We start from the raw sequence: 12,500 nt of genomic DNA, 5'->3' as shown, positions 1-12,500 counted from the left end.
TCACATACCAAAGGGGTAAAGCCCTTTTTAATGTATGCATCTGACATAACGACCCTGAGATATGACTGTGAGCACAGGGTTAAAGCAGTCATGTTCGGGTTACACATGGCCATGTTCGTCTGACTTTCCTCTGGCTCCCTTCACCTGATCTGAGCACAGTGAGGAGGGCGGGGGGGGATAGGGGTGGGGGGGGGTTTTTGCTCCAGGGACTCACCCGTAGGCGAAGAAGTCGCTGAACTCCTGACACAGCTTGTGGGCCAGCTCTCGCTTGCCGCAGGCCTGTGGGCCGGTGAGGACCAGCATGGGGTACGGCGTGTCCAGACTGGGCAGTGTGCTGAACCGCGGGAGAGAGAGAGGGGGGGGGGGGGGGGGTCACATTAAAACACGGACGACTGACCTTAACTCACAAGGGCCTGCAGGACGCCACAAGGTTACGCACGCTAACCTGTTTCTGGGGCCCATATGTGAACACCCCCCCTTACTGTACCTCACACACTTTAATTAGTGTGTAGTGTGCTATTTATTAGCCTTCTGACAGCATGCATACATTTGTGTCTCAAATGGTATGGCCTCCAAATAAGGTCACAGCCTAACAGATTTGTTTTGCTGACAGAAAAGGAACGATGACATACAGTAGCCAACGTTCAAAGTTCATATTCAGTTAGCTATGCTGGTATCAAATGCAATTTATACTGTAGGTCTTAGTAGCGCCCTATATTGGGCGCTAGGTCTTAGTATCTGAATTTATGCACGATCATCTCGCACAGTACACAACTCTCATAACACTAAAGCTTTGGAGGCGACTTCCATACACTTCTTCTTTAAACAGCTCGAGAGCTCAAGAAAAATGATTATGTTGATTATGCTCTCAAGTCTGCCAAAATGGCAAGACTCTGTAAACATGTACTGGCTTCAAAAGCACAGAGTCTACTTTAAATAAAGCATAATTTCACAAAAATTGTAGTTATTCAAGTCAGACTGAAAAATAACTAATGTCAACAATTGTCTAATCAATAGTAAATCTATTGGAGTAGTTTGGCTGTCAATGTTTTTTTCAGTTACATTTCATCTGAAAGGAATGAAGTAGTAGCAATTTGCAAAAGTATCGAACTGTCTGGTAAAATTACAATCTGCTTCAGTCACCATGTAAATGGTTTTTAGAATGTCAGTTTTGAGAAATGTGCCATATGATCAGAGAAAATTACAGACAAAAATGCATATCTAGTAATGGATGCAGAGTACAGCTACTCCCAAAAATGAATTTTTAATGACTAATTAATATGGCTATTTCTGTGTCACTGTAATTAGATGTTTGGTAATTACGCAGTTAGTCATACTGAACAGCGTAGACTTATTTATACAGGACTGCAATGCTTTCACAGTTTATTTGAGACATGTATCATTATCACAATATGCACAAGAACAATAACTAAGTAAAAATCATTCTGCCATGACTTAACAACAGGCAAGGCCTTTGGTACAATTAATGACAGTGACCTTGTTGGCAAGCATGTAATATAAACTTTACTTGACAGATAAGAATTGAATATATATATATAAAACTAACTTCAACATTAAACAAAGCACTTAATGAGGGTTGATGAGAAAGGGCACCGGGTGTTCATCTTAAAATAAAATAAAATAAAATAAATCAAATAAAAAAGACTGGTCTCCCTAACTGTGGGGGGACCTGGGGAGATGTAACGCAGCAGGCAGGTAATGAGGACTCCTGTGGACTCACCTGTCCAGGATGACCTGCGGCTGCATGAGCTGGTACACCACGTGGGTCATGTGATCTCGGGCAGCCACCACCTCGGGGGGCGGGTCGTACTTATTGACAGAGGACACCTGTGGGGGTCGGACAGCCCGCAGCAGCGGTGGACGGGGAAGGGGGGGTGAAGAGGTGAGGAGGAGGAGGAGGAGGAGGAGGAGGAGAGGAAGAAAGGGTGTTTGATGCCTAGCAGAGGTCACGGCCGGCTTCACACCGAGCCCGAGAATACATATTCCGGTGCCGGCGAGACCCCAGCAAAAATAGCTAACGGGCAAGTCATTATCTGACACCTTCCTGGAGCTGCTAAATGAACTTAGAAAAGTGGGGAACTTCATCGAAAGTCAAAACTTTCCGCTAGAGACACCACTACATGAAAAGGTTTAAATGGAGCTGAAGACCTGACAGGTAAAGAGAAAAAACGGCTCTTTTGGTGGGCAAGGCAAGAATAATACTCAAACATGATCAGATAGACCTACAGTATTTCAGTCTGTGTAGGAGTAGGAAAAGGAATGGAGCTCACTCAAAAAGTATAATCAAAAACCGAGAATTAACATCAAAAAAAGTGATATACTTTAAAAGAGACCTAAAGTGCAAGTGCAGCGCAAACGTTTCGGGTGACCCCATCCTCAGTGCGATGGTTTAAGCAACTCCTGAATCAGCCTAACCTCCCGTTACTGGACAAAGTCCCTCTATGTGTGAGGACTCAATATCTAGCCAACATTGCCCCCCCCCCCCCCCATCTAGCCAACATTGTTCTTCAAGCTTGTATATAAAGCATGAGGAACCTCCAGAACACCAGAACACACACTCTGTACCTTCTCCTCGGCCGTCACCCTCCGCTCATCCAGGCCTGTGAGGAGCTGGAGCAGGAAGATCACCGCCAGCCGATAGTCCGGCTGATCCTGGGGGGGGGGGGGGGGGGAGAGGGGGAGAGAAGGGGGGGACACTGCAGTGAGAACACTGCTCTTTTATAGATCAGTGAGTGAGAGAGACTGGACAGGGGGAGACCCCTGGGACAGGAGCGAGGGGGTGAGGAGCCTCACCTGGACTGGGTTATTCTTCAGATTGAGCTGTCGCAGTAGCTGCAGGTCATGGACATGAGTGGCCTCCTTGATCTCACTGATCTGCATTGGTGTGAGGGCATATAACAGAAGGGAACACAATTACATTTACAGTATAACCCATGCAGTACAAAAAGAAATATAACAGCCTTCAGTAAAATGCATATTTCATATACATTGGCGTATTACCCATTACTAACCCACTACTTCATCTGGACATATAGGCAACATTAGAAATAGGTTGTATATCAAACGTGAATGTATTAAAAATTCAATTCACACGTGTTCGCATGAAGTACTACAGCAATTGCTGCTCTGAGAGTGTGTGTTGGCGCTGACTCAATCATTATACCACAACATAAAGGTGTCCAGCTCTGGGAAAGATCTCCCTTTATCACGACTATGGGCTCCGAGGCAGAACTAATATGTTTCTTATGTGTGGGAGGGTGGGGGGGGGGGGGGGGAGGTGGGAGAGGAGTGGAGGGGCGTAGACGGACCTGGTTATTCTCAAGGTTGATGGAGCCCAGGAGGTGGAGGTTCTGCAGGCCCGACAGGCTCTGGATTCGGTTGCAGGCCAAGTCCAACACCTGGAGGGTCCACAGGGTCTGCAGGTTCTCAATGGTCTGGATCAGATTACCCCTCTGGATGACACGCCACCCGTCACCCCGACACACACACACACACACACACACACACACACACACACACACAGACAGACAGACAGACAGACAGACAGACAGACACACACACACACACACACACACACACACACACACACACACACACCATATGTCATGCCAAGACAAGATAAGGCTCCAACACACCCAGATATGACACACACACACACACACACACACACGCGCGCACATACACTCAGTCACAGACTTATTCTAAGTCGAGTGCTTTGTGCCCTGTGTGTAAGAATGTGAAACTTTCCCCTCTGCCAAGGCAGCGAGTGACAGGCCAGCTCCACTCAGCCCTGCCTCCGCTGACAGGTGACGACTGACAGGTGAACAGCTGGCGCCGCCGCGCGCGCAGGGGAGCTGTGCCAACCAGTCGGGAGGCAGCGTGCCGTGCCGCGCCTCCCCTCCCTCCGCCTTCCCCAGCCTACTCTCCTCTGCCAGGGCACATCCCCTTCCTCCCCACTTCCTCCTCCTCCTCCTCCACCTCCTCCTCCTCCACCTCCTCCTTTCCTCCACCATGCCTGTCATCCAGCTCCAGCTCCAGGCCCTGCCCCCTAAGCCCCTGCTCTCCCTGGCAGCGAGAGGCCCCTCAGCGGGGGGGGTGGGGGCCCGTGACCGGCGGGGGCCCTGGGAGGCTTCCGGAGCTGCAGTGTGATGGGGTGAGAAGGGGAGGCGGATGACAGCAGCACGCTGCTAAGAGTGCGCCGGCCTGGGAGAGAGAGGCCGAGAGGGCCAACCTGCACGAGAGAAGGGGGAGGGAGAGAGAGAGAGAGAGAGAGAGAGAGAGAGACTGTGTGTGTGTGTGTGTGTGTGTGTGTGTGTGTGGTAAGAGTGTGTGCTGAACGTGGTCCAGCTTCCTTCACCACACCGGCAGCTGGCCCCCAGGGACCCACGGGCACACGGGCGGCAGGGTGTGTGTGTGTGTGTGTGTGTGTGTGTGGAGGATCGGGGGGCTCGTGCTGCTGACGATGAGGAATCACTTTGATAAAGGACAACACAAACACCCTTGAGTGGAGTGGCAAGGGTCCGGAGGCACGCTGGCCCGCCATATGGTGAGCTTCAGCACCTGTTCGCATTAGCCCCGCTTCAGCCTGCATCTATTTAAGACCGAGTATCAAATTATACAGCCCCAATCTCACTGCTGAGAAGGCCTGGAAAGCGATGAACACCCCCCTGCCTCCTCCAAATGACACACCCGTGCTGTCCCAAATACTTAGAAGGCACCTGAAGGCTATCGTGAGCAGATACAGTTGGGAGGGTGTCTTTTTGAAAACAAACAACCCTTTAAACTGATGACACCATGGAATAATCTGGATGATGGGTGACACAGTGAATACCAAGGTGATGTGTAAACAAAGGATCTGTTGGAGAAGACAAAATGTCACAGCCCGTCAACCAGCCGGTTAATTAGGCCACGGGAGACCCATCATATCATGAACGCTGATTTAAAAAGCATTTTACAAGTGAACTCTGCAGTCATTTTATATTATAGAGCTCGATAAGACTAGCTTTTGATACAAAACACCAAAGCCAGAATTATCCTGCTCACAGATATGAGTCCAGGTGACATTTACTCATTAAAAGATGCTAACGCTTCTTGGACCTCGTACACTTCTACCAACAACAATCGTGGCCTTCCTCCAACATGGTGCACACACATAATAGTTCCCTGCTAACTTACTATAGTTTCCTTATTGATTCAGTACAATCTAAACTAATTCAGAAGAGTAGTTTACCATAAGACCAACAATGATACTTTTCCTCTGCGTAACTATACACCGGGATATATATGTGCCAACAATAATGATCTCATAATAATGATCTCACAAATCTCATATGTAACAAATGTCATAGAAGTGCAACTTTGAAAATGTAACATGAATGGAGCAGGACTTCACAATACTATTGCAGTATGGGTGTTGTCATGCCTACCAGGCAGAGCTCTTTCAGTGGCAGGTTGTCCAGGCCACTGATGCGGGTGATCTGGTTGTGTGCCAGGCTGAGGTGGGTGAGGCTGGCACACTTCTCCAGTCCACTGACCTCCTGGAAGTGGTTATCTGAGCACCGAGGTCAAGTGGCTAACTAGAGAAAAATGGAGGGCCTTTGTGCATGAGTCTCGTCAGTGGCCAGAGCTACTGACTCCAGACATCACAGAGGGACTCACCAGCAGCTCGAGTAGCAATCGAGCGCGGACTGAACTTCAGCAGTCTATAAAAAAGGATACAGTCAAGGTTGAGTTTTTTCAGAGAGGAGTAGGCAGACAAGTCCTTCATCTGAGATATCTGGTTGTGGGAAAAATCCACTTCCTGCGACACCCAAACGGTAAATAATTTAAGCACGTCAGAGGAACAACAAGTGCATTAATGTGACAGCAGTGGCAGCATGCTTAATTATATCAATGACTTCTGCTTCTATCTATAAACTCAAAGGATGAATATTTAGCAGCTGCGAGGTGCCGGGGAAAGCAGTGAACACTGGAGGTTTATGATAAGCGTTCAAAGCTGGGCAAAGCTACAACTTTGTCTTTTCCTGTCAGTTGAAGGTCCTACCTTGAGATTTTTGGGTGGCTCAAATCCAAAGAAGTCAGTGAGTTCGTTGTGAGACGCGTCGAGGATGATGAGGTAAGGCATGTGGCTTACACAGGATAGATCTAGCAGTCACACAACATTAGCAGCTTCAGATAACTAAGAGGAATGGGGATGGCAACACTGCTCACAACGGTGATTATTTCTTCCCCTTGCAACGCCAAAGAGGCATGAAGGGCGATGTCAGGAAAATAAGCAAACCAATTCAGGAAGATGCATGAGGCAAATTAATAACATTAATGACCCACCAGAATGAATACCGCTAGCTTGCATGACCACAGGCTGTACAGGCAGATACTGTGGTTTACTGTCTGTATTTTAAAATGAAATTATAGTCATACCTTTTATCTTATTGTGTGGAAGTTCTAATTTCTGAAGATGGACATAATTGCAGAGAATGGATATGTTAGACAGACTGCGTCCCTGCAGGCAGATAAAACACAGAATCACAGATTTAATTAAGGTCTACATAAAACAGAAATGAAAATACATCGGAGACCAAGGCAGGGTGTACCACAAATTTAATATAAATCGACCCCAGAGCTCAAAGCCCCCCCTCCTCCTTCTCAAAATGGCACAGAGCAATGATTTTTAAAAACTTTTTTTTTTTTTAAATATAGGCTACAGCTCTATGAAATAGCTTGGTTTCTAATGGGGTGATATATTGAGTTAGGTAGGCTATAGGCAATGCAACAGTGAAGCTGAGCACCAGGTTCTTATGTGTTTATGATCTTACTGGAATTGAAAGAAACTGGTAGACGTGCTGTAGTCCAGTAGCAGAAAGTCCAAGGTTGGATAAACAGTCAGCCACCTCCTCCTCGGTGAGCTCCCCTTTATTCTTCACCTGCTACAATTAACTCGTAATTATTAAAACCATCATTTCTACACTGAGAATCTATGCAGAAAGCTGTTAATTCATAATCAAGTTAGCTCTGCACTGAGACCATCAGCAGCTATAAAGTTAGCTATGAAATGAGGAGTTAAACAGCTGGGGAACCACTGGTAAACATTACATTAGCTAGGCTACATAAACAATCAATACAGTGCCATCTACCTCCATGTCTGCCTGCTCGTCTCCGTCTTCAGATGTAGAAAACGTATCTGTGTACCTTTGGGGACCCAGGGGAGCCTCAGGTGTGGTTAAACATGAAGTCACATCCCCACACTCTTCAGCCAGTGGCCCATGGGGAGTGACAGAGTCGAGTGATACTGGAGAGAATATCGGTGAGTTTCGTGACAAATATGGTGGTGAAACTGCTGCTGTCATTTTTGTCACATAACATCTACAACTCCTAAAACTGTTTTGTTGCGTTTTCTACACAAAGTCTAAAACGTGATGGCAAACAAGCTAAAAAGACAACGTTTTAGTTACACCCGGTTAGTCAACACCCTTCTTGAAGAGCGTCCTTTTCGTTACCTAGTAACCAAACCTATTCGAAGGTAATTATGGGATTTGTAGTTCATGTGTCCTTACTAGCTTGATGGGCAGACGTGCAGAAAAGCGCTAGTCGCCCAATAAGTCTAATTTAAAACTAACTTGATGGGAAACAAAACACTTCAGATAGACAAAAAGACAATCGAAGAAACATATTTATTTTTAAAATAATACACTTGAATTGAAGAGTAGGCCTAAAGATGGTTATGGTTATGGTTATGGTTATTTACACCTTTGTCCAAAGCGACATACAAATAAATAACAATACAAATTAAATTAACAGTGAACAATTACAAAATAGGGAGAATAGTAATATTATCAGTAAACAATAATTTTAAGCACTAACCTAATGAGAAATAATGGACTATGGATAATGGACTTTCGTTAACCTTTAAAAGGGTGGGTTTTGAACATTCTAACACAAGATTCCATTCCGCAACAATTCAACATTCTAAAATTCTATGTTGAATTCAATGAACCGAGACATTCTTTAGAATGTTAATTTTCCAACACTCCAAACACACCGGTGTGACGGTACACTCTTAAGGGTTTTAAACAATGATTTAAACAATGTGAACAATGATTTGTTTCATCATTTTATCCCTAGTTTTTAAGAGTTTTTAAATGAACATCACTTATAAATATGCAGCTGTCATTCTAACGTATTGCAATTCTGATTATGTAGGCCTCCTATGGGCTGCTGTAAGTTTGAGTGACAAACAAAACAGATAGAACTGCTGAAAATAAGCTATCTACTTGAGTGTAAACATATTGAAGATAGAGTTCACATAGACCACACGACAACAGACAATTGTCATCTCATTGTTTATTGTTGCTGTTTTATTCTTTTACACCAACATGGATTGGCAAATCAGTAACTTCCAGAATTCAGTGTTATCAGCTAGGCTTGGGATTCATTCACAGGGCATTCTCCAGGTGATCTCATCCAGGATATTATGTTGATTTCAAGGTTCAAAATAATCCTTTTTAATTAATCCTGCACCACACAGGCACACAAGAAGTACATTCATATATTCATAAAAACAAATTCAATGGACGTCCTAATTAGTGTTGTGCAAAACAAAAATGTGGTTCTGTAAGTAATGTTTACACAAAAGATCAACAACAAAAAAAGAGAAAATATAGAAAGAATATTAATGCATACAGAGCCTTTGTTTGACACGTACATGTGCTATATCAGGAAGCAGCCTCCCTCATAGCCCTCCCTTTGGGCCTTTGCCTAGGCTACTCTTACCCTTACCCAGTGAGGCTGCTTATGTTCAGGGTCAAAGGCTTGGCACAGTCATACTCTTTTCACACCTCACACGTTGCTCTATCTGCCCCTTAGTTTGCCAACAACCAAAATCCTCAACCTGGCTTGTCAGCTGTAGAACGCTCTCCTCAAGATTGAAATCAGCGACAGAAATGAAAGATTGTTTGCCTCTCGCTAATCCCTATGGCTGGCCCTACTCCCTCATTGATTTCGGGGGCTGAGTCATTATGATGGATCATTCCGGCACTTTGTGGGGAAAAGCGTCTCTGCCTCCTGCCTGTGTTTTTTCTTCTTTCTTCCATCTCCTGACGAGGCTCTCTTTCTTCTATTCTATCCATCCTTCCATTTTTTTCGGTCTTTTCTTAAGCACTTTTCTCAACGCTTAATGAACTAAAACATGTCAGGGTAGCACCAGAGACAAATCATTCGTGCCTCTGTGCTGGAGTGTGTGTGTGCATTTGCCTCGGCATCTGCCTGAACGTGGGGGATGCGGTGGCTTTTAAGGGAGGTCCCAAAATTACAGTTGAAGGTGAATTCGCAAGCATCCATTTTGTAAAGCCATCCTTGTATGAACTGTGTTTACGCTGCAGAGAGGCCGGCTCTTGCATCCCAAATGAGCCTCTATGCAGCAGTGGTCAGCACTGGGAGCCGTTACGGATCAGGTCTCCTCTCCCACCCCTCCCCACTGCCTCAGCTGTAAACTACAGGGTGAAATGAAGAAGATTAGGAAATTGCCGGAAACAAAGTAGAGGTAGTAAAATCATGTGAGCGAGAGAATAAAAAAAAAAACAGAATCTGCGGTTAAAAACGAGTGTGTGGCTATTTCCGTTAGCTCATCTTCAGGGTGCGGAGAAAATCAAAACCAACAACAATAACAACAATGAAAAAAGAAAAGTGAGGCTGAGAAGATTCCATTCACCTGATAATCATTCAAATGGTTCTAATCTAGCGTTGGCTATTCTGGGCACGGGTGCCGACCGAGAGATAGCGAGGAGGGAGTGATACAGACGCACACCGCTGTGATATTACAGAGAAAATGAGATGAAAATGGCCCCAAGCCAGAGACATACTGTCCCCCGGTACTACAAGGTGAAGCCCAGTCCAGAGGAGCATGATCTAAGGATTTATCGAATTAGTGTGTGTATGTGTATGTGTGCATGTGAGTGTGTGTGTGTGTGTGTGTGTGTGTGTGTGTGTTTGTTTGTATCTTCAGGCCTTCTTATTAGAGAAGCGGTAGGTGCAGTACAAAGTCACTAGATGCACATCAGATGAGAAAGGTACTTTCCGGTTGGCTGTGTTAATGCATAAATAAACCGTACGAACAAACAAACAAACAAACAAACACCAGAAGTCAGAAAACCACATGAAAAGGCATTATCGGAAGAGAGTGTGATGAGCTGTAGTTGGATAAATAAAAGTGTAAAAAAGAAAGAAAGAAAGAAAGAAAGAAAGAAAGAAAGAGAGAGAGGAGAGGAGATCCGGGTTTCAGTAACTTGCTGACTCTGTTAAAGCAGTGAGTTTCTACTTGTGTGTATTTGAGGGTTATAATTATAAAGCATTACTAAACACATCCCATCCATTTTATTCATCCATCAGTCCATCCTCTGTGTGGGGGGGCCTCTACCCCCTCCACCCCCCCCCCCCCCCCCCCCCCCCACCCCAGTGGTGCCCAAAGATTCTAGAACAGAGCTGTTCTAGAATCTTTGGTGGTGCCCACGTCCACGGCGGTGGGGTCAGACGGTGGTGATCTTCTTGTCCTTGGTGGCCTGCTTGATGGCCGCCTGCTCGCAGATGAGCTCCTTGAGGCGCTGCAGCCGCACGTTCTGGACGGTCAGCTCGCCCACGCCCGTCTGGCTGCGGTGCAGCAGGCTCAGCGCGTTGGTGTACTCCAGCTCGGTGTAGCGCACGCCCTGGTCCACCACCAGGTTCAGCAGCTCGTCCGGCGTGTTGTAGAGCATCTCGTAGTACTGCCTGCAGGGGGAGACAGAGCGCAAGGGCGCGCGCGAGGGGGTTAGAGAGAGAGAGAGAGAGAGAGAGACGTTGAGAAATGAGGAGATACAGTACGAGCGAGACAATGGCAGAGCGAGTTTGAGCTTCTACAAAAGTGTTCTACTGTAGGAGTCCAGAAAATACAGAAAGTGGGGAAGGGCCCTGGGAGGCAATTATGGACCACATAGTTGTCCTATGAGGGACATACACTGAGATTCGGAGAGATTTTCCAACATCCTTCAGGGTCACAATTTCACAACGGCAGCAAAGGTCGTTAGTGAGAGGACTTGGGCTGTCCCTTGCTTTTGGTACTGGATACTGTATGTGACTGCTATGACTGCAAAACACAACATCATTTTCAAATTCCAAAGATATGCCAAAGTAGCACATGGCACATTCACAGGGGATGGCCGTGTTATACATCTGCCCATGGTCTCCCCTGCACAAGCTAAACGGGCCAAAAGCCTCAGGGGGGGAATACAGGTCATCCTGCTGCAGAGTAGTTTGATATTTGCACAAACCTGCAGGCATAAGCATGCAAATACAAGTTGGTAATTTATTGGCATACTGTAGCATACTCAGTGCTCTTTCCCTGGCTGTAACGCCTCTCTGCCTTCACGCTCGTTTCAACCTGAAGTGTGCGGGAAAGAAAGAATGGAAAAAATAGAAAGAAAGAAAGGAAGGGGAAAAAAAACAACCTGAGCCAGCACAAACCGTCCACAGAACTGCAGCAGCAAGGCAGCACCATTCCCCTGAGTGCTCTCCTAAGCTTTCCTATCATCTGACCCCACACACACACACACACACACACACACACACACACAGAGAGGGAGACATACACACACACGTGCGCACACACACACACACACACACACACACACACAGACACACACACACACACACTGACACACATACAGAAAGACACACACACACACACACACAGACACACAGCAGACAAACTCCACAGACCAATTTATCTCGGGCTCGGTGGTAGAAAATAGAGGCCGAGGGGACCAAATTGGAGGCCCAGGTTCTCTCCGTGACTTCAATTGAGCACCTTGGCCAAGGGCAAGCGTCTGCCACGGCCCACTGCTACAGCGCACGGGGACAGCACGATGGCCAGAGATAAGCGGAGGAGGCCATTGTCACCGCAGAGAGAGAGAGAGAGAGAAAGGGAGGGAGAGAGAGAGGGAGAGAGAGAGGGAGAGAGAGAGGGAGAGAGAGAGAGAGAGGGAGAGTGAAATGGGAAAGGGAAAAAAAGGGGGGGGGGACTTGGGGTATTTGGGGAAAGAATCTAGGCGAGTCATCTGCTCATCGGAACACTTTGCACCAAAAAAGCAAAAAAAAAAGAGAAGAGAATGGGAGAAATGCTGCTTTTGAGACGCTTTTAAAACCCCTGCCTGTCACTGGCCTTCCCCTGGGAGCGGTTCAGCATTCTGGAGGAGTGCATGTGTGTACAGGCGCAGGGGTAGGAGTTAGGGGTGGGGGTGGGGGTGGGGGTGGGGGTCTTCAATTGTGTTCTCGAGGGGTGTGGAGGGGACCCCAGGAACATGGGGTTGGGGAGGCGGGTGGAGGAAGGAGCCCACCTGTGAATGCTACAGCAGCTCTTATCTTAACACAGAGCTTCTTTGTGGGTACCTTTGACAACCATTTCCAACCACCGAATAGAAGTTTATCTGGTTGGCTGGGTGGAGTGTGTTGTG

The 12,500-nt window shown here is 46.6% G+C and overlaps 2 protein-coding genes across 2 annotated transcripts in view; both read right to left on the bottom strand.

The window, feature by feature from the left end:
• The window catches only part of lrguk (leucine-rich repeats and guanylate kinase domain containing), an 18,066-nt gene extending 10,572 nt beyond the window's left edge, over positions 1-7,494 (bottom strand). Inside the window, exons 1-11 of the mRNA XM_062518285.1 lie at positions 7,155-7,494; positions 6,837-6,947; positions 6,442-6,523; positions 6,065-6,165; positions 5,740-5,821; positions 5,448-5,572; positions 3,330-3,473; positions 2,815-2,895; positions 2,587-2,673; positions 1,742-1,848; positions 215-334 (exon numbers count right to left, since the gene is read on the bottom strand). Of these exons, the coding sequence (XP_062374269.1) occupies positions 215-334; positions 1,742-1,848; positions 2,587-2,673; positions 2,815-2,895; positions 3,330-3,473; positions 5,448-5,572; positions 5,740-5,821; positions 6,065-6,165; positions 6,442-6,523; positions 6,837-6,947; positions 7,155-7,367 (1,253 nt within the window). The 5' untranslated portion in view covers positions 7,368-7,494. The remainder of the gene's footprint in view (positions 1-214; positions 335-1,741; positions 1,849-2,586; positions 2,674-2,814; positions 2,896-3,329; positions 3,474-5,447; positions 5,573-5,739; positions 5,822-6,064; positions 6,166-6,441; positions 6,524-6,836; positions 6,948-7,154) is intronic.
• An 852-nt stretch (positions 7,495-8,346) lies between these two features.
• The window catches only part of exoc4 (exocyst complex component 4), a gene marked incomplete at its 5' end in the record, with an annotated part of 13,640 nt that continues 9,486 nt past the window's right edge, over positions 8,347-12,500 (bottom strand). Inside the window, 1 exon segment of the mRNA XM_062518363.1 lies at positions 8,347-10,779. Within this exon segment, the coding sequence (XP_062374347.1) occupies positions 10,542-10,779 (238 nt within the window).

Source organism: Sardina pilchardus, chromosome 17 (genome assembly GCF_963854185.1).
Source record: "Sardina pilchardus chromosome 17, fSarPil1.1, whole genome shotgun sequence".
Classification (NCBI taxonomy): domain Eukaryota; kingdom Metazoa; phylum Chordata; class Actinopteri; order Clupeiformes; family Clupeidae; genus Sardina; species Sardina pilchardus.
This window is presented reverse-complemented; position numbering and strand designations above follow the sequence as displayed.